The following is a 22,429-nucleotide window of genomic DNA, read 5'->3' as shown; positions in this document are numbered from 1 at the left end:
ATTTATTGAGGTATAATTTATATACAGTACAATTCATTTTTTTAAACTGAATGACCATTTTTGACAAGCCCATACATTTGTGCAACCGTCACCACTATCAAGATACAGAACAGTTCCTTCATCTCCTCAAATTTCCTTATGACCTTTTATTGTCAAACTCATCTCCCACCTCCCAGTTCCTGGCAATACTGATCGACTTCTGTCTCCATAGTTCTTCCTTTCCAAGAATGCCTTATAAATGGAATCCTATACTATGTATTCTTTTAAGTCTAGCGTCTTTCATTTAGCTTAATGTTTTTATTTTTTAATAGATCTTTATTGGAGTATAATTGCTTCATAACATTGTGTTAGTTAATGTTGCATAACAAAGTGAATCAGCCATATGCATACACATGTCCCCATATTGCTTCCCTCTTGAGCCTCCCTCCCACCCTCCCTATCCCACCCCTCTAGGTTGTGGCAAAGCACCAAGCTGATCTCCTGTGCCATGCTGCTGCTTCCCACTAGCTAAATATTTTACATGGTAGTGTATATATGTCCCTGCTACTCTCACTTCGCCCCAGCTTTGCCCTCCCACCCCATGTCCTCAGGTCCATTTTCTATGTCTACCTCTTTATTCCTGCCCTGAAACTAGGTTCATCAGTACCATTTTTTTTTTTTTAGATTCCATACATATGTGTTAGCACACAGTACTTGTTTTTCTCTTTCTGACTTACTTCACTCTGTATGACAGACTCTAGGTCCATCCACCTCACTACAAATAACTCAATTTCATTTCTTTTTATGGCTGAGTAATATTCCATTGTATATATGTGCCACATCTTCTTTATCCATTCATCTGTCGATGGACATTTAGGCTGGTACCATGTCCTGGCTATTGTAAATAGTGCTGCAATGAACATTGTGGTACATGTCTCTTTTTGAATTATGGTTTTCTTAGGATATATGTCCAGTAGTGGGATTGCTGGGTCATATGGTAGTTCTATTTTTAGTTTTTTAAGGACCTCCATACTTTTTCCCATAGTGGTTGTATCAATTTACATTCCCACTTATTTTTATATTCTTCCTAACCTGTTAGTTTCCTAGTCTAATTTTATTTTTTACTTTGTTACTGCTTTTTGTTTTTTTTTCTTTTGCTGCCTCAGGCAGCTTGTGGGATCTTGGTTCACGAGCCCGGGGTCAGGCCGAAGTTCCTGCACTGGAAGCTCTGAGTCTGAACGACTGGCCTCACAGAGAACCTCAGACCCCAGGGAATATTCATCGGAGTGAGGTCTCATGGATTTCCTCATCTCAGCACCAAGACCCAGCTCTACCCAACAGCCTACAAACCCCAGTGTTGGAAGCCTCAGGCCAAACAACCAGTAAGACAGGAACACAATCCCACTCATTCAAAAAAAAAAAAATGAGATGGCAAAAAAATATGTCACAGATGAAGGAGCAAGGTAAAAACCTACAAGACCAAATAAATGAAGAGGAAATAGGCAGTCTACCTGAAAAATAATTCAGAGTAATGATAGTAAAGAAGACCCAGAATCTTGGAAGTGGAATGGAGGCATGGACTGAGAAAATACAAGAAATGTTTAACAAAAATCTAGATGAACTACAGAACAAACAAACAGAGATGAACAACACAATAACAGAAATGAAAAATACACTAGAAGGAATCAATAACAGAATAACTGAGGCAGAAGAACTAATAAGTGAGCTGGAAGACAAAATGGTGGAAATAACTGCCAAGGAGCAGAATAAAGAAAAAGGAATGAAAAGAATTGAGGACAGTCTCAGAGACCTCTGGGACAACACTAAATGCACCAACATTTGAATTATAGGGGTCCCAGAAGAAGAAGAGAAAAAGAAAGGGTCTGAGAAAATAGTTGAAGAGATTATAGTGGAAAATTTCCCTAACATAGGAAAGGAAATAGTCACCCAAGTCCAGGAAGCACAGAGAGTCCCATACAGATAAACTCTAGGAAAAACACACCAAGACACATATTAATCAAACTAACAAAAATTAAATTCAAAGAAAAAATATTAAAAGCAGCGAGGGAAAAACAAAATATAACATACAAAGGAATCCCCATAAGGTTATCAGCTGATTTTTCAGCAGAAACTCTGCAAGCCAGAAGGGAGTGGCAGGATATAATTAAAGTGATGAAAGGGAAAAACCTACAACCAAGATTACTCTAACCAGCAAGGATCTCATTCAGATTCGATGAAGAAGTCATCAGACAAGCAAAAGATAAGAGAATTTAGCACCACCAAACCAGCTTTACAGCAAATGCTAAAGAAACTTCTCTAGGTAGGAAACACAAGAGAAGAAAAAGACCCACAAAAACAAACCCAGAACAATTAAGAAAATGGTAAGAGGGACATGCATATCAATAATAACCTTAAATATAAATGGATTAAATGCCCCAACCAAAAGACACAGACCAGCTGAATGGATACAAAAACAAGACCCATATATATGCTGTCTACAAGAGACCCACTTCACACCTAGGGACACATACAGACTGAAAGTGAGGGGATGGAAAAAAGATATTCCATGCAAATGGAAATCAGAAGAAAGCTGGAGTAGCAATACTTGTATCAGGTAAAATGGACTTTAAAATAAAGACTGTTACAAGAGATAAGGAGGTACACTACATAATGATCAAAGGATCAATCCAAGAAGAAGATACAACAATTATAAATGCTTATGAACCCAACATAGGAGCATCTCAATACATAAGGCAAATGCTAACAACCATGAAAGGAGAAATCGACAGTAACACAATAATAGTAGGGGACTTTAATACACCACTTACACCAATGGACAGATCATCCAAACAGAAAATTAATAAGGAAACACAAGCTTTAAATGACACAACAGACCAGATAGATCTAATTGATATTTATAGAACATTCCACCCAAAAGTGGCAGAATACACTTTCTTCTCAAGTGCACATGGAACATTCTCCAGGATAGATCACATCTGGGGTCACAAATCAAGACTCAGTAAATTTAAGAAAATTGATATTGTATCAAGCATCTTTTCTGCCCACAACGCTATGAGATTGGAAACCAATTACAGGAAAAAAACTGTAAAAAACAGAAATACATGGAAGCTAAATAGTGTGCTACTAAATAACCAAGAGATCACTGAAGAAATCAAAGAAGAAATAAAAAAATACAAAAAAAAAAAATACAGAAACAAATGACAATGAAAATACGATGGCTCAAAACCTATGGGACACAGCAAAAGCATTTCTAAGAGGGACGTTTATAGCAATACAATCTTACATCAAGAAACAAGAAAAATCTCAAATAAACAATCTAACACTACACTTAGCTTAATGTTTTTGAGATCCATCCATGTTTTGTGTAAGTCAGCAGTTTGTTCCTTTCTGTTGCTGAGTAATGTTACAATGTATAGATATACCACAGTTAAAAAACATTTGAGTAATTTCCAGGTTCTGGTGATTTTGAATAAAACCACTACAAACATTTATGTATAGGTTTTTGTATAAACATTAGTGAAATATTTTGTTTTTTAATTCTAACTTGTAATTTCACCTGCACAAAATATTTTCTACACTGCCTTTAGCCTAGAGTAATTCTTATGCCTAGTGAATATACCAACCAGTTCAAAATAACATAAAATCAGAAATTGAATCAAGTAACAAGCACCTGCAAATTCTGCAAATTACACTCTTAAAAATATTTTTTGCAGTCATCTACATAATTAAGAACATAAATACTATTAAAGCTTTAGATTAATATTTAAAATATGTTTAAATTTTACAAAATTAAAAATCAATGATATTACTAATTTGGATTCTACAATCATAATGAAAAAGGAAGAAGAGGTAAGAAATGTGGCTTGAAAAGTAAAGGGTTACATGCCTCTTTCACAACTCCCTGATTTAACGTATTATAAATTTCACCCAACTGGTTAGTACTTTTTTATCCATGATAACTGGGAAAGGATTTGAGTGACAAAATGGAAACATGGTAGATGTTACCTAGCATGTTGTGGTAAAGTGGAATGGCCCGTCCAAAGGTAGTAAATGCAGTCATGACTAGTAGGACCGCTACACCTGCAGGCAATTACAGAACAGAAAACATCATTCTCCATTCACAGTGGCATGCACACACATGCACCAGCGCTCACACATGGAGCCTTGGAGGAAGAACATGGGAAGCAAGCACACCAAGTACCTATCCATCAGGCCGATGCAGTCTTCAATACTTGAGCCTATGCACCTGCAGAAGATCCAAATTTTAAAAATACAAGGAAAGAAAAATTAGTCATTTTTAAAAAGAAGATATAAGACAAATACCGATGGTGTCAAACTCTTTATTGTTAATAGACAATTTTTGAATATCATGAATTTAAAGCTAGTGAGAAGGTTACTGTACTTGATGGATACCCAGAAATAAATTGTAAATACTACACAAATGGAATGCAAAGAAACAAGTCCACAGTAAAGGAAACTGTACTCTGTTTCTGTGGATAATTTCCAAGCACATATTGCTCATTTCTAATACTTTACATTCATTTGAATCATTGGTGATATTATGTCTTGATGAATAACTTGATATTTCAATGGCTATAATTGGTTTCATGTATACAGTTTCTTCTAAAAGGCTTTAAGCTGAAGTAAAAAACAGAATCAATAAAAAAGAAAACATGAGCTATTCAATATAATATAATAAACTGATGCTTAATATTCATTATTAAAGATTGATTTTAGCAGAAAATGAGTTAATGTGCTTTAACGTTATTCTCGTGGATACTTTACACAATCACATTATTCCATTCCTTGGTTGTGACTGTCTTTAAAACATACTTATCTTTAAACATGAATTCATTTAACAAGCAAATTAACTGGTTTCACCATACTGCAGTTTATCTTGATACTTGCTTTTAAAAAAGCAGTGCCATAACAGTCAAGTGAAAACAGGTTTTTAAACTGCCATAATATCTAACTCAAACAATAAAAAATAAGTAAATACTCCCCAAGGAAATGAATAACTTGAGACTCAGGTAAGTAAAGAATCCACAGAGGTTAACATTTAAGTAAAATTATATAAGTACACAGAATTCTGATTTTGAAGTATTACAGAAATATTTCTTCCATCTACCAATAAATTTGAATTGTATTTCTTTCCCTTTTCTCTCATTAAACACATATAGCTGCAGTGCAGTATCAAGATTCCTTGTACAGCTATGATTTATTGAACTGTCTAATTCTTCTGGTAATATTTTTTCCAAATTCTAATTTCTAAAACTGAAAAAGAAGTTGAAGTTAAAATCATTATGTAATGAAGTAATAAGGTGCTCTTGTATAAGGCCAGACTGTCCATTATATCTTTAGAAAACTCTGTAACACGTAAATAAATATAACTATGTATAATAATAATTAAGTCACTATTTTCCTCCTTCATCAGTATCAGTTATAATATTCCTACTAGGTGGAAAATTATTTTTCTTTTGAGGATTGGCTTTGAGTGGCTTAGAAAAATATTAATGTACAGAAATACATGAAATACACTGTGAAAAAGGCTTTTAAAAAAGCAAATAAGAAATTTAAATAAAAATATAGAGCACATAGCATTGAATTGGTTCCAAAATTCATAATCAAAACCATTTCTAAAAATAAAAAACAATTAGTATAAAAGTTTGCAAATTGTCTTACATGGTTTTCTTCTATTCCAAAGGACTTATTTTTTTCTAGTTTCCAGTTATACCTTCTTCAAAATGCTTTCTTAAAATACAGTAGTGCCATTTTTGTAAAATTAATAGTCTACTTCTTACTTCCAAATGATAATCTGAAAGCTATGGTTAGTTTGTAATCTGTATTTATTATAACCTTTGTAAGATAAATGTATTTGAAAGTAAGCTTTAACTTGAGGGGAAAGTTAAAGAGTGAATAATGAAAGATCTTCATTCATCCATTAAAAAAAAAAAACTCCGTCACATGCCTACTAAGTGTTCCTACTATTCTAGGAGCTGGGGGGAGAAAAAAGATGAATTAGACATTTTCCTATTTTTAATGAGCTCAAACTTTAATGAAGGAGACAGATGCATAAACATATGTGTATTGTACAATATGATAAATATAATGAGGAACACGAACCAGTGACTTAGGAGAGCGTGGAGGAGGGACACAGAGTTTCAGAAGGTTGGGGTCACACCCTCGGAGAAGTTAGAAAACTGAAGTTCAGAGTTCAGAGTCCTGATAACCAGGATTGGGGTGGCAATAATTTCTAAGGGGTAAGAAACAGCAGGAGCAAAAGCATCGATCTGAGGAAGGGTAGAGAGTATACGAACAGCTACAAATAATTCTGAATAGTTAGAGAACAACATATGAGGCAACAGGGAGAAGGAAAAAAAGAAGCTAGATCACTAGAAAGGAACCAGAACTGAAGACTGTCTGCTTAGGAACAAACAATGGGAAACCACTGCAGGGTTTTAAAGAAGTTGTGAAATTGCTAGATGTGTGTTATACATTGATCTCTTTGCCCACTGAAGGCTAGTCAGCTGGGAGCCAGACAGATTCCTTTGGCACAGAGACTGTTTTAGTCTCTGTAAGAGATGATGAAGGATTAAACTAGGGAAACAGTAACTAGGATAGAGGCAGAGTTGGATTTAAGGAATACCTTGAAACGTATGCGGGAAAAAAAAAAAAAAAAAACAACAGTAGTTGGTGGCTGATTTGATGATGGAAGAGGAAAGATCAGAGTTAAAGATGACTCATACTGAGAATAGTGGTACCATCAGTGAGAGAATGCAAGAGGAGAAATACCTTCCTCTGTGTGTGTGTGTGTGTTCCGGAAGCAGGCTTGATAGTTTCAGTCTTAGGTATCTAAAGTTTAGTGTGGTTTTCCTACATCTAGGTAGAAATGTTCCTCAGCATCTGGAAAGATGAGTCTGGTGGAGGGGACGGTGTGGGGGGAGGAGAGGGAAGCAGGAGGCACAGGTACAATGATCCAGTTTTGAAACATCATACAGGAGAAGGCTGAAATCATGTAAGTGGATGTGATGGCTGAAGAAGGATCTATAAAGTGAGAAAAGCAGAGACTGAGACTGAAACTCCAATAATTAGTAAATGACATAAGATGAGCTCATAAGCCAGAAACATAGGAAAATATGTTTGAGTAAAATCAATTAATTGCAGTGTCATGGAAGCCAAATCATGAAAAAACTTCAGGAAATGGATGATCATCAATCGTTGTCAAGTGCAAGAGAGGTCTATTAAAAGAACTACTAAGAATATGTTAGTTGTCATAGTCAAGATCACTAGAATTTAGGTTGCTGTGAGTTGAGAAGCAAATTGCAAATAAGAGAATAGAAGCAAGGGAAAAGGGAAGAGCTACTGAGGGGGTGGGGTGTGAGGTCAAGAAAGTTTGTCTAGGAGATTTTGTAGGATATTTGAGATTTAAAGGTATTTATAAGTTGAGGATAAAACAAGAATGGAAGACAGAATAAGAGTGTGGTCCCATTTTTTGTAAATACAAATCACTGTGTATTTAAAGATGTATATTCTATTTCAACTCTTTGTACTTGACATAAGCAAATAATTAGCACATGCAATTTATGTAGATTCAGGAAAATCAAAGAATAATGGAAACATTAAACTTTTGAAGAGTCAAAATCCTAAATAAGAGACTGAATAAAGATGTGAAATAATACAATTCTCTAGATAATTAGTGTTCTAAAGTAGAAACTTTACAGAAAGTTCAGAAAGAGAAACTGTAACATGTTAATATAATATATTAAAAAAACTGGAATTCCAAATATTGAGCTGTGTTTAACATTTGCTTGTACTTACTGATTTATGAACACCTTGATATACCCATACAAGTAACATAGTTGAGATATTTTGACAAAATCTTCTCTGAATTTTGAAATTAAAATGGAAAAATATTTTAAAATTTCATTACAGAAGTTATCGACAATAATTCCACAAGCAGCCCTTCTTTTGTTCTCTCCAGCAATGGAAATTCTTTCATTACATACAGTTAAAAATATAAAAAGAATTGATAAGAAAAATATTAAGGCATATAGAAAATTTAATAGTATCAAATCATGATTCTAGTATTACTAAAAACTTTTAATGAATTTTTTAAAGATGCCCTATTAAAAATAAATATCCCAGAGCTTCCCTGGTGACGCAGTGGTTGAGAGTCCGCCTGCTGATGCAGGGGACATGGGTTCGTGCCCCGGTCCGGGAGGATCCCACATGCCGTGGAGCAGCTGGGCCCATGAGCCACGGCCACTGGGCCTGTGCGTCCGGAGCCTGTGCTCCGCAACGGGAGAGGCCACAGCAGTGAGAGGCCCGCTTACCTCAAAGAAGAAACAAAAAAAAAAAATCCCAGTTCACATCTCCAAACAAAAATTAAATTGACATTCATCATGGACGTAAGTGATATTAGTAAAGAAACTATGATCTTTGCCCTTACGACTACTCAACTGTACACTAAATTTAGTTTACATGTCCTCTTTTAAAATTTCTACCTTGCTAATTTCAAATATGAATATCATTTCTAAGTTTTAAATTCTTGCTAATCATTTCAAAATACAGGGGGATCTCTGATGAAAGGATATAAATTGTAAGAATAAAAATTCACTGGACTGTGACTTCCTAGTGATCAAGAGCTGTGTTTTGCTTATTTCTGAACTTAGCTATCACTGTATCTGATACACAACAGGTGTTCAATATAACAAAGTTGAAGAATGAATGAAATGAGAAAGGCTGCTAAAATAAAAGTTCTCTAGTCAAGGCAAGAAGAGACAATGTTATTTCTTTTTCCTCTAGGAATATTAGTGAGACTCTCCTGATAGGTACTAGCTAAATGGATCACCTATTTTAAAAACATCTAAAGAACTTATTAGAGTCAATACATTTAATGTACTTTTAGAGTGGTAAAAGGGCTTTTAAGGTATTACATGATAATTTTACTTTCAGATGATCATTAAACAGTATTCAAAGTAAGAACTTCCTTCTGAAAAATGATTTGAAAGACTATTTCCATTAACTTGGTTCCTGAATTATCCAGCTGACATAATATTGGCATATAAAAGAAAAGCTGTTTTCCAAAGTGGAGTTGGCATGGTGAGCTCACGCTTACTGATAGGTCATTTATTATGTATGTTTAGGAATAAAAATAGTCACTTGTCCCATCATCCCTACTGCCCCTATGATCTTCCTAGGGAAAGATTCTATCTCTACATGCTCAATTTGAAAGGAAGGGACTGAATGCATAGAGCACCTCATCGCTTCATTGAAAGAATCTCAAAGCACAGTGTTGCACTGCAGTAGTGTACAGAGGAGGGCTTAAGCATTTAGAAATGCCCAAATCCTAAATTCCATTCTGAGGCTAAGACCACAGAACTCTTAGGAAGTGAGTGAACCTGGACAATGCGGATGCTGTTAGAAAAAGGATGGCAGGAAGATAAATGAAAACAAAGACAAGAAACTGACAGGATTAAGTCAGTCATTACAGAATCCATTTACCTTAGAAGATGCCAGGGAGTACACTAGTCAAATTCTGTCTCACCATCATTCTGCACCAGTGAATTTAAAGTCATCATTTTATTTACTAGGGTTCCCAAGTGATCTGGTCAGGTTTGTTTCCTGTTACACCTTCATCCTCCCTTTTGGTTGACATCCAACTTTTGTTACTGTGGTAAATTGATCTATTTGTTGTCCCTCCTTCTACTTTCCCCCCACTATATATCTTTTCTTTTATTATATAATCATGATTTAAAAGGACTGAGAGGAAGACACACCAGCCATACATCCAGACTATGTACGGCTCTGTGATCTCACTTTCATTTCCCTAATGGCTTTGTTGTAATTAGATTTGCAAAAACAGCAAAAGGTCTCATTTTGAATGGCAACAGCTGTTGACATCAACATTACATTGAATAATGTTTGTTTAATTTTAGATGCAAAACAATAAAACCCTCTTGTGGATGATTATTTTAGCAGGCAACGTTTTCCCTTTCTGTTGCTGACCCTTCTGCTCCAGCAATACCAGTATCTTCATGAAATACCCTTAACTGAAGTGTGCCCAAAACTCGCCAGGGGAGCAGCTTATTCCTTCTAATTTCCTTGAAGCAGAGTGTCTATTTCAGTATCCTCAAACCAGTGAGGTGGCATTAGCTCTTCCAAGCTGCATTTGAATGGCAGCATATTACTTTACCTTTTGAGGATCTGCCACTTCACAGAGTGAATTAAGCTGATTTCTTGACCTGCAGGAAATTGTAGCAGCATCTGCAAATTGATGTCCTCTTGGCAGAAAATGATGTGGCTTGCTTAACTTCTTCAATATCCCCTAACAGCCAGCCCTTACTCTGGCAGAAAATCTCTTTATGGAATCTCATACTTTCCTGCCAGATCTAAAGCACCCAAGATGATTCTCCACAAGTGTCTCTGTGGGTTTGTATGTGTGTGTGCACATGTGTGTGGGCACTCACAATGGAGAAGAGGTTTTTTGGACAGAAGGAGGACAGAGCATGTGAAACTGCCCTTGATTCTAAATTTATTCTCCTTCTACAGGAAAGAGAAGGAAAAGTCCTTATTAAAAGAGATTTGCTGTCTTTTAAAGAAATAGTTGTTGGAATTTGTTCAATGAAGTGACATTATTTCTTTTATAGTTCAGTGCTTTTCTTCTTTCTGTAATATGTCTTTGTTACTCAACTGTTATCAGTATCAAAAGTAGTCTAATTATTATTCATTTTACAATGCATCCTTTTGAAAAGTAGAAAAATGTGTACCCATCTTTGAATTGTCCTATATCGGTTGAAGAAACACTAGGTTGTAGGTTAACCTATAATAGAATCACTTTCACAAAATGTACTTGTATTTTTATTAAAATACATATCACTAGGTTCCTTTTTTTTTTTTTTTTTTTTTTACCATCACTGCTTTTGCTTATATTTTGCTGAAGGAGTAATACAAGGCAGCATTTATCAAAAAGAGACCTTCACTTTAAGGTGATTGTAACAACAAAGAAACAGAAAATCTCTGTTAAAGATTTATTAAGCGTGAATCTCAAAAGTACAATTACTTGTCTTTTCTGATATCTTTAATCCTCAGTAAAATTTGGAAGAATTTCTACACTCCATACAAAGTATACCTGATACCAGCTTCATGAAGGTGTCAATAGAAGTTACAGGAAAATGTTCAACAGAACTATTTTAGAGGGTATAAATTCGATTCCATAAAGCATTCTTATAGAAAGGAGTTCTCTTAAAATCAACACATTATATAAACACGAATAGAATTTTGCATAAGAATATTATGTATTCAGTAGACTGTGTCAGGGATAAAATGCATGTATGCACCTCTTGATTAGTAATACACACATGATTAAGCTTTGGACCAGTAAAGTTGCTTACCCTTGGGTGCAGTTTGGATGGCATGGGTGGCACTCCCGATCCTGATCAGCATACTTGAAAATGAAACTGTTTGCCCCCTGTAAGCCATCTGGACATTTTTCCACACAGTTCGGGCCATCCTTAAAATGGGAGCACTTTGTACAGTTGTCAGGTCCCTGAAGTGTGAAAAAAAAAAATAGAGGAAGAAAAATGGGTGCCATTTCCTCTGGAATGTATTTATCTGGTTTAGTTACTGAGACTTCAGTGGGTGGCCAATCTTCCTCTCGAGAACTGAAGAGCATTTTCAGAAGTACAAATGGGGACGCTGCTATTGTAGCTTTCTGATCAGCAAAATTGCCCAGTGATTTTTCCAGAAGGACATCAGCATTTTCTTTCTGTCATTTATTCCTAGTGAGATTACAGTGCAACGATATTTGATAACAACACATTATTCCTGGAAATATTTTATCACAACCACTGGGAATATGTGAAAATTCTTACTAAGTAGTTAATGAAAATAAGGAAATGATAGGAACTAGGTAACACTGAATTTCATATACAAGTGAGACGTAAACTTTCCTTTGGTAGTACCATGACTATTTGAACAATGAATTTAAATTTTTTCTATAGTTGAGTTATCAGGAATTAGGTAGTTTAGGCAAATAAAGGTTAATTTCTAAGTTACTCTCCAACTCATATCAGCTTATGATAATGCTAAAAATCATATCATGTCTATTAATAGGGATTTTAGCAAATAACAGTACAATACTGAGAGCACAATAAAGGCACAATCTGATGAGCAAAAATCAAGAACTTGTACATACAGAAGAAAATTATATGGAGAAACTTACTCAAGAATGAAGGTGATATAAATATGAGCATGATAAATCTAAATAAAACTAACTCACTTCATATATTTATGTTTATAATTTATAATATCTAATATGTATAATTATAGTAAGCAGTAATGTGTAAACATAGTTAAATGTCATAACAAAAGTAAAAATCTTAAATTCATATTAAACATCTAAAAATTGTACCGAAAAAATGATTTGGACTTGGTGCTGGGGATAGTAAGCATGCAAGAAATGATAAGTAGTACATTCTCAAATCAAATTGAGAACATTCTGGTGAAAAATACTATTTCCTTAAAAGATGCCCATATATTTACACATTCAGGTGTTTTAAATAATGATATTACCTACTCAAAATTTACTTTTAGTTCTCCTTTTTGAACATCAAATTGTCTTAGGATTCCTCTTCTCTTTGACTACTTCTTGGAACTTCTTACCTTGACTCTTTTCTCCCCAAAATCTGCTTATATCCACATAGTTTAACAATTAGGACAGGTCACATTGAAGATAATTTAGATAAATAAGATATACTAAGTATAGAGGGAAATATTTAATATTATTAAGTTTATAATTATAAACAATGTGTATTTGGGAGACGAGCAAGCAAACATTTTACAGAGCTATTTATTAGACAGGGCATGTGGGGATCAGTCTATTCACGAGAGTGTGTTACATCTCTCTATGGATGCTAATCCAAAAGTAGCCAGACATTGCAAGTGGTGATATAAGGCATCAGGAAATCAAGAAATATAATACTTTAAAATTTAAAGATAAAGGCAGCTAAGGAAGAATAGTAGCACAAAGAAGAAAGGGTAATCAGGAAGAGATTTCTGGAAATCCTGAGACTGGTGAGGTTCAATCAAACACCTATCTTACTATTTTGAAGTGAGATTTAGAGTATCTATCTATTATCTATCTATCTACCTATCTATCTAAACCGTTATAGGTATATCTAAATCTCATACTTCTAAATCTCATATATATATATTTGTTTATGTATATAAACATATGTGTATGTATATGTATGTACATATATATGTGTGTATATATATACTTATTTATTCTGTGAAAGAGAATCCCTATTCAACCTGAAGAGTTTGCTGCTGGCAACTTATTTCCTACCAAAAAAGAATACTTCACATGTTTCCAATTTTAACACCTGCTCATGGGTACTTAAGCACATAATACTGTCTATTATACAAAATCATTTACTGTGCAAGTATGCTCAGTGGTATGACATTGTACAAGACAAGAGACATGCTGATGTCTTCTTTCAGAACACAAGAATAAAACTTACTGTGAGTAAATTAGGCAGTGGTAGTCAGAATTAGGAATTATTTTTCTATAAAATACTTCTAATGTAAAATAATGTCCAGGTAAAATCAGAAGATGTAAAAAATTTATGAAACTAAAATTAAATTCACATTTAATCTTTAGGCAGACTTTAATAGGATAAATTTTTTTGTGCTTCCTTGTTTTTAAAGCATCTCTTAACTATTTAATTGTATTATCATGATATGAAATCAAATGTCCTGAGCTGACATAACTAAAAGATGTCCTGACAAATCTCAAAAGAAATGAAATGTCTGATTCTCTATCTCATTTCCATAATAAAGAGATTTAAAGAAATACATGTTGTCTAATACTTACTCTTTTATCATTATATTCCCAAAGCTTTTAAGAAGCTAGGTACAGCGAATGAACTGATAAATGTAACAACAGAAAAGAGAGATGAAGGCAACATTCTTCCTTATCTCTGATTTTAAGCTACCCTTGGACGCAGTAATCTAGACAGAAAACTAAAGGATAGGCTAAATCCTGAGGGATACATTTCATTTTTTTTTTCTCAGTGACAATTGATGTTTTTCTCTGGTAGCCGCTGTAAGAGAGAAAGCCACTATTCACCAGTATCCAATTCTCTTCCACTTCCAGCCTCACAGAATATGGAAATTCCCTCCCACTAGAGGGGAGGTGTGTGTCTCGCTTTGGACAATGAAATTAAGTAAAAGCAATTTATGAGACTGCCAGTGCTAAACTCTCCAGCCTTCTCTTTCCCAGCTGCCATGATGTGGGGATCCCACGTAGATGTAGAGATGCCATAACTTCAAAGCATCCTGGAATGCCAGACCACCACAGGGAAGGGGTCCTGCCTTAGAAAGTTCCCCAGACCTGCAGTGCACTTTACATGAAAAAGATTTAAACATTTTTCTGTAAGCTACTGCAATATGGGGGTTATCTGTTGTGGCAACACAAGCTCTATTAACCTGGATTTAACAGCTATTTTAGCTTTAACAAAAATTGTGTTTCAAAAATCAGTTTCCCTCGCTCCCCAAAAATCACTTCCCTTCTCCTATCCCCTCCCTTCTCTTGCTGTCTCTGTGGCTTATATTTTGGTCTCCTTTGACTTTGTCTGATGTCCTTTTCTTTTGTTCTTACATTCCCTCCCTTACCTTTCTTGATAGGACTATACAGTAATAGTGAAAGTGAGTCAGAAAAGATAAAATTGTAAAGAAAGAAAAGATAGAAAAGAAAAGAAAAAAAAAGAATAAAGTAAAGAAGACCAAGTGCAGACAGATGAGAATATAAAAGCAGAGGCTTGCTTTATTTCAAATCCACCCCTCTCAAGATTATCCTGAATGTCACATTTAAATAGGATAATACCATCCATTTTACATATGTATATTCCCAGAAAGCATTTTATCCTTATTACTTTACGGATATTGTTGCCTAGGGAAAAATAGTGAAATGAAAAGAGTGTGAAATTTGGAGTCAGAACTTCTATAGTTGAGTCCCAGCTCCGCATCTTACTGACTTGCTGACTTTTGGAGTAACTTTCTAATCATTACCATGGGTTCAATTTCTTTATATTTTAAATGGAGAATGTGATAGTATGCTTCAGAGGTAATAGTGTTTGACAAATATAAATATTTATCAATTCTTATCATTAGGGAAACATTAACAGTTCAAGAAAATGAGATTTCAGCAGAATAAATCATAAGACCAGGTGTGGAAATTCCAGTTAGCTTTATGACTTCTTCCTCTATCTCATCACTGTATCAGTCTCATGAAGAAGTTTCCTGAACCTCCTGGGTATCCTAAGTGATATATGCCGGTTACTTGGCACACAAAACCACTTCCGTCTTTAGTTTTGATAAACAACATGTAGACCCAGAAACAGGCATACACCTAATATAAATTGTAAAGGCTGAAAACAAGCAACCCCCTAGAGGGAGCAAAGTTTGGGCTATTGCTTGAGCTCAATCCTGGCAGTTTTTCAGATACCATAACCTAAAAGACACTGTGCTCTTACCTGCTTTGCATTTTAAGGCTTACTGATCCAGTCAGTTTTCTAGATTTCATGCTCTGATCTTCCACAAATGAGTGATTCAACTTTACGGAGTTTTTTCTACTTTTGACTTATTGCCTTCTCTAATCTCTAGACATACTCATTTACAATTTTAGCACTGAATAGTGATTTTAAGCATATGGCCCAACAATGTTGTCCTTACAGAATTAAAATGTCTTCACTAAAAACCTGTTTTTTCATTCTTTCTTGGTTTTCAAGTAATTTTGAAAATTGCAAGAATATTAATTTTTAGGGCTTTTTAATGTGTATTTTTATAAACCGTCTCAATTCTTTTAAGGAACAAAGGAATGATCAAATAGACTGTAAAAACAAAGAAATCAATAAGCTAGTTATTTACGAGCATACTTTTATACCATAGGAGGCAGCATAAGGAACTGAAAAAGACGGGACTACTCTTGTGGTTTGCCTTGTTCAAAGGAGATGGCCAAATTCTTGGTTATTGTAATTGTACATTTTCAAAGTCTCTTTCTCGGAAAGAGATTTTTTGTTTTTCATTCTATGATGTATGGTTCCTAAATATGCTAGTTTTTAGAGAAGTCTCATAGAGAGAGACAGCTCAACTTACTTTAACAAACCCATTATGGAATTTTACTTTCCCGTGTTTCCTGACATTCTTTACAGAGTCCACATTTCTCATGCTGCAGATTAATTGTATTTTAAATGACTATCCTTAGTGGAAAAAGAAAATAGCTGCATATGCCCTTAGCATACTTACTTGGAGATCATTACATATTAAATTGTCTTTTAGACTTTGGTTCTTCAGGCCAAATCACACCACTTCTTTTTCTCAGAGGTCTGGTTTTCCAAGCTTAATCATCCTTTGTGGTAGTCCTCTGAACTGTCCAAGTTTTCCACATCCTTCTTTAGAAGAAGTTCCAGAACAGCTCATTGGGGCCTAATGGAAGTTTGGAGGGCTCAATGATAATTTTTTTCTAAGCTAATTAAGTGCTGAATAAGCACTCTGGTAGAAAAATTAATACTATTTAAATTTGAAATGAATTCTCATGGAGCAGTGTTGAGCTCTTGGCTACACCCAAATGTTGGTCCCCAAGTTATTTACTGAATGATGACTCAATACACAAATAAACTGGAAATTTGTCTAAAGAAGGATGAATATGACACTTTAGAATGACAAACTCATACTGACCTCATTATTAAGAAAAAGCCTCATTATTAAGAACGATGGGAACCAAAGGAAGGTCTAGAAAATAATTATCATTTTCTCCACAAGACTAACTTCAAACTATATAAATGTCAACTTATCCATAAAGACTTTCCTGATCCCATAGCCCCTCCTTCAATCATCAGAGTTCAGTTTTTCTCTCGGCCATGGTACTTATCACACAGCTTTAGATTTTAGTTTATGAGTGCTTGTTTTCCTCCTTTTTTTCAATTTTCCTTCATAATGCCATTATAGTTAAATGATTAAACACAGGTACGAACGTGTTACAGTTTACCTCAAACAACATAAACTTTCACATTTACGTATCTTTACATGTTTCCTCATTTCAGATTCTTCTTCAAAGCATAGCTGAAACATCACTTTTCTTTGGCTTTCCTTGGTGTCTCAATTTCCATCTCAAAGATTTAGTTTCTCCCTCAAATGTATTCATATAACAATTTATACATATTTTATCAATTATTTTGCTTCAATAATTATTTGTTTATCTCTCTTTTCAGCCCTGTGCAGTCTTCAAGGACAACTCCATATCTTCTTTTTAAATACATTATCTGGGACATAAATATTTAAGAAACTGAAGTTTTAAATACCTTATCTCTACTACTAAGCTGTAAGCCTCTTGAGGGGAGAATGTTGAATGTGATTCCCCATAGCATGCTGTAAATACCTATTCAATGGATGGATAAGTGATAAAGCAATGACTTGACAGACATTCATACATGAAACTAAATAAGCCGACACAACCGTGCATGTCTTCAGGCTTACCGGTCCATGGCATGTGAGGATGCCATCTTCCATCTTCTCACACTGGGGGTCACACTCCACACAGATGGAGCCATTCTCAAACTCCCGAAATTCACTGTGAATACATCAGCAGTATGAGGCAGTGTAAGCAAACAAGCTGTCAACTTAACAAATGAAGTAACATCTGCTAAAAGTCCTGTTGGCAAAGTAAATTCTAGAGTTTGTTTCTCTAAGTGCCAGGAGCATCAGAATCATTTCCCTGTACATTAATGAGTAAGTTCTCCATTAGGAGAAAAGATAAACTGCAGCCAGATGGCTCTCCTGGCCCTCCATTGGGTTCAACGACAGACTCATTCAGGAAATCTCTCTCTTGTGAGAAAGATTCCAGCAGTCTCAAAAAAAAAAAAAAAAAGGAAAAGAAAAAAAAGGATGACTCTTTTGATGACACAGCAGAACCATTTCTGCTATTTTAAGTAAGTCTGTGCCTGTTTGTCTCTATATAAAATTTTACTCTTGGCTGAAGGCTTATTTTTTAAACTTTGACAGAACTATTGTATTTTTCTTGTTGCTAAGTTACATGAATGTTCCCCATCCTTGTCCTTCAATCCCAAGATTCTTCCATTTATTTTTAGTGAAACTTCAAAAAACACTTTGATTTCTTTTCTTCTTTTAAAATATCTTTCTTGGAGAATTAGAAAAAATATCTTTTTTATGGTAGATTTTATTTTCTTAGATTATTGATCTAATATAACATCTTTTTCAGTTTAAATTCTTTTTGAAGAATTCTATATGATATAAAATAAAAAATAGTTGAATGGTAACATTCTAAAACTTTCTAATTAAAATGTGGGCGGATGGTCATCACTTCCCCAAACCTTACATTTTGTGGCTATTTGAATATTAAATTTACCAGTATATAAGTTCTCCAATTAATATCTATCCTAAAAGTTTTCATTTCAATAATTGGGTATCAGTCATGTACAATATGTTTAAAACACACTATTTCCACTAACGTGTGAGAGGATGAGGTACTGGGTATAAACAATTTAGAATTTCAGTTATGAGTCATTAACAAAACGACTAAATATATATAGCTACTTCATTATTTTGTGCCTTTGTATCATGAGTGACCATTCCAAACTAACAGCGTTGCAAATATGGCAATTATGGATTAACTAGGTGATAAATTCAAATTTATTTTTCCCTGGAGTGAAATAATCACTCTTTTTTCATAGTGAACTATCTTATTTGGTTATTATAAAGCCTTAATAGATGATTGAAATCCAAAGGGTGGGCTATATTTTCTGTTGGTTAGATTAAGATTACATATATTTCAAGGTAAAATAATGGTTTGGTTTTCAAAATAAATAGCATAAATCTATGGTTTATTTATGTATGAATGTACATATTTAGTTACATGGATTTTGCACTCAAAGTGAAGTGTTGGTTTGCTATGGATTAACTTTTTATGAATTTTCTTGAGTTTAACATCTTAGTTACATAAAAAAGTTTTTATTTTGCATGTTTCATCAACAAGTGATATAAAGTATTCAATAGAGGAAATCTTCAGAATATGAAAGTCAAAATGACCTGGTATTGGGGTGGGGGTTGGGAATGGGGTGGTAGCTAAATTGTAAAAAGCATAAAAATCATTATGTGTAAGTGAAATTATATGATATTTACAGCACACCCTGCAATCATCAGCAAAGCAGTGTTTCTGAAAACAGCTTCTTGGGTGACTAAAGAGTTAGGTTACTAAATGAAGGTAATTTTTATGGTACTAAAACATGGGTCATGCTTTCCTTTCTCTTCTCCAAAACTCCCTTCCCCATACACAGAGTTGAGGAGTAAAATGAATATGTCATAAAAAATCATGGAGGCGGGCTTCCCTGGTGGCGCAGTGGTTGAGAGTCCACCTGCCGATGCAGGGGACACGGATTCGTGCCCCAGTCTGGGAAGATCCCACATACCGCGGAGCGGCTGGGCCCGTGAGCCATGGCCGCTGAGCCTGCGCGTCCGGAGCCTGTGCTCCACAACGGAAGAGGCCGCAACAGTGAGAGGCCTGCGTACCGCAAAAAAAAAAAAAATCATGGAGGCAACCTAGCTGCCTTCTCTCTTATAGAGTAGACTTCTATCTGTGTGGTTTCTGGCTCTCATCCTTTCTGCTCTCAGAACAGATCCTCCTTGCAATTTATTTATTGTCACTGTCTCCATCATTGCCTTTTTTCTTCCCTGTCCCCTAGTGATTCTGCTGTGACTTTGCCAGAGATCCCCTTTCACTTGAATCTGATACAAAAATTCACATTCTAGTGAGCATGAGCTTTGCTTACTGAGCTTTGTGTTTTTGCTGCTGTATACTTCTCACAGTTTTGTTGTGTGTGTGCTACCTTAGCCAATCCTGTGATCTAGAGCAAATACTTTGGATTTGGTTCGTGTTCCCAGCACCAAGATTAATACTGCTGTCTTACATCCCTTAACTTCTCTAGACCTGATTCCCTAAATATCCTCTGAAAAAGGAAAAGAAGGGTGTTTCGATGAGAGCTTGTGAATATTAAACATAAAAATGCCTACAAAGATCTTAGACTGGCACTCTTTCTGATGTTTCTCTGTTGTTATTAAAGTTTCAGAAGCATTTAACCATGTTGCCAGATAAGAAAAAAAAAATTAGGATTGCATTGCAATTAGTTTTCTTGTTCATTTTGAATACTTGGGCATTGTAGTTAGGAGTTGCAAAAATATAGTGACTTATATGATCTGGATTTGAGTGTAACAGCCAGGATTAACTGATTTTTTTTTTCCCCCTTCAAAAAATCCTCTTTTTAGGATTTATTCTTTAATGATAGTCAAACTATTTTTATATATAAATAAGTTCCCTGATTTTGGTAAATGTCATATTTGTATTTATTTTCAGCAGTGTATAAAGTGACTGTTCTACCTATTTAATGAGCTCAGATTAATAGACACAAAAAGGAAATGATGATAATTGTTTTAACAGTAGGAATTCGAATAAGAATTTTCTCATTTGATGATCACAATCATTATTATTATTATACTATAATATGATATAATAATAATCACATCATTATTATTCCCATTTTCCATGTAAGAAAACAGAGTTTAGGACAATTAGGTTATTTATCGGTGGATGGACATTTCAAGTAGGAAGTGATTAAGTTAGAATTTGAATTCATGTTTCCTCAAAGACTGTCTTACCTGCCAGGCAAAGTTGGAAGTAATTTGGCAATACCACAAGATTGGAGGTGGGGACATCTATCATTGGCTGGCAAGAATTACATCAGATATTTATAAGATACTTTCATTTATTATCTTTTAAACTAAACCTTGTGCATGATTTCCTAGGACCCCATTACTGCTGCAAAACTACATTAAAAACTTTATATTTCTTTAATATGTTTGATTTAATGATTTGGAAAATGTTAAGCTTTCAAAAACAACAGGATAATCAGTGTTGTTTATTTAGGGGACCAGTATTTTTCCTTTGCTTAGCTTTCATTGTTTCACAAAAATGAGACAGAGGGTAGTGTATACATCCACATATACATCAATTTCATATTTCTGACAAGTTTAAAACTGAAATATTAAAGAAAAACAATGGCAGTTCATTCACAGGATGAAAATCAGACATCCTGAGTTCTAGGGTTGGTTTGGTGCTTTTACAATGTTACGACTTTGGTCAACACTTAATTTTCCCACTTCTCACTGTTTATAAGATGCTTCTGTTTGATAAAATGATTTCTATAATCTATTCCTTCCTTAGAAACGCACATACATATTCAATAAACTTTTAATGTAACACAGTGGAATTAAGGTCTATCAGTTCCATTTTAGTGGCATCAATTGCCACACACACAGAGAATCATATCTGATCTGATGTATTTTATGTACAGGAAATATCTTTCTTTCATAATAATGTGAACAAGCATTAATACAGTTCAATTCAATGAGACAAGTAGCAAATAATTTGCTATTCATTATCAAATGTATGAGTTGATGTGTTTTACAAATTTTCAATTTGAAATTTTCCTGATAAAACTATTAAACCCTTTTTTCAGTAATGCTTTTATTGAGAGATAATTCATATACCATGACATTCACCTATTCAAAGTGCACAATTTAATGCATATTTTAGTATATTCACAGAGTTGTGCAAATGGCATCACCATTTCAAACTATTAAATTCCGATTTAATATTGTTTTTATACTTAAACTTCTAATTTTAATTTCAATCTTTTTTCTCCCTAAATTCATGGAGGGAATTGGTTTGGTCATCTTTCAAAGAAGACACATATCTATATTATTAAGATCCATAGATTTTTATCCTTTAATGTAAAATACAAAAATAAAATGTTATCTGGGATCATGGAAACGGTTGTTAAAATGGGACAATTCATGAGGCAGAAGGAGAAACAACTTCAAAACTACCCTTTTACAAAAATGTTGAAAATCCTTTCAGTGAGAAATATAGGAAAATTTGACTCAGGGACAGTACTAAAAACTGCATTATCACACTAATGAAGGACAACTGTGATGCATGAAATGGTACGTTAGGATAAAGTGATTTTATGAGTATATGAAATGCCATGCAACAAGGTATATACTAAGTTTTATTGTTGTCAATTTGATTATTGTAGTACTATAGATAAAATTTTAAATACTTGATGTAAAATATAGCTTAGGTTATTTTTAGAAAGTGACAGAACACTTTCAAAAACCTTTTCAACTAGCAACTACAAAGGTAATTTCTCTATAGGGCTAAGCAGCTGTCTGAGACATAGAAATGTGTGTTGTTCCTAATACACAATCAAATAGACACGCAACCTAAATGGAAAAAAAAAATCAAAAGTTAACACAGTCACTCCAGGTGAAGATTAATAGGAAAGCATGAGAAAAA

General features: G+C 34.4%; 1 protein-coding gene across 1 annotated transcript in view; it reads right to left on the bottom strand.

Moving 5' to 3' along the window:
* Nucleotides 1–22,429, bottom strand: part of ERBB4 (erb-b2 receptor tyrosine kinase 4) — a 671,873-nt gene that overhangs the window by 257,206 nt on the left and 392,238 nt on the right. The window contains exons 13-15 of the mRNA XM_029224991.1: nucleotides 17,539–17,632; nucleotides 11,394–11,548; nucleotides 4,006–4,080 (exon numbers count right to left, since the gene is read on the bottom strand). Coding sequence (XP_029080824.1) covers nucleotides 4,006–4,080; nucleotides 11,394–11,548; nucleotides 17,539–17,632 — 324 coding nt within the window. The remainder of the gene's footprint in view (nucleotides 1–4,005; nucleotides 4,081–11,393; nucleotides 11,549–17,538; nucleotides 17,633–22,429) is intronic.

Source organism: Monodon monoceros, unplaced genomic scaffold, assembly GCF_005190385.1.
Source record: "Monodon monoceros isolate NGI ecotype Baffin Bay Population unplaced genomic scaffold, NGI_Narwhal_1 Super_Scaffold_16, whole genome shotgun sequence".
Lineage (NCBI taxonomy): Eukaryota > Metazoa > Chordata > Mammalia > Artiodactyla > Monodontidae > Monodon > Monodon monoceros.
The sequence above is the reverse complement of the archived record's forward strand: the minus strand, read 5'-3'. Positions and strand labels throughout refer to the sequence as shown.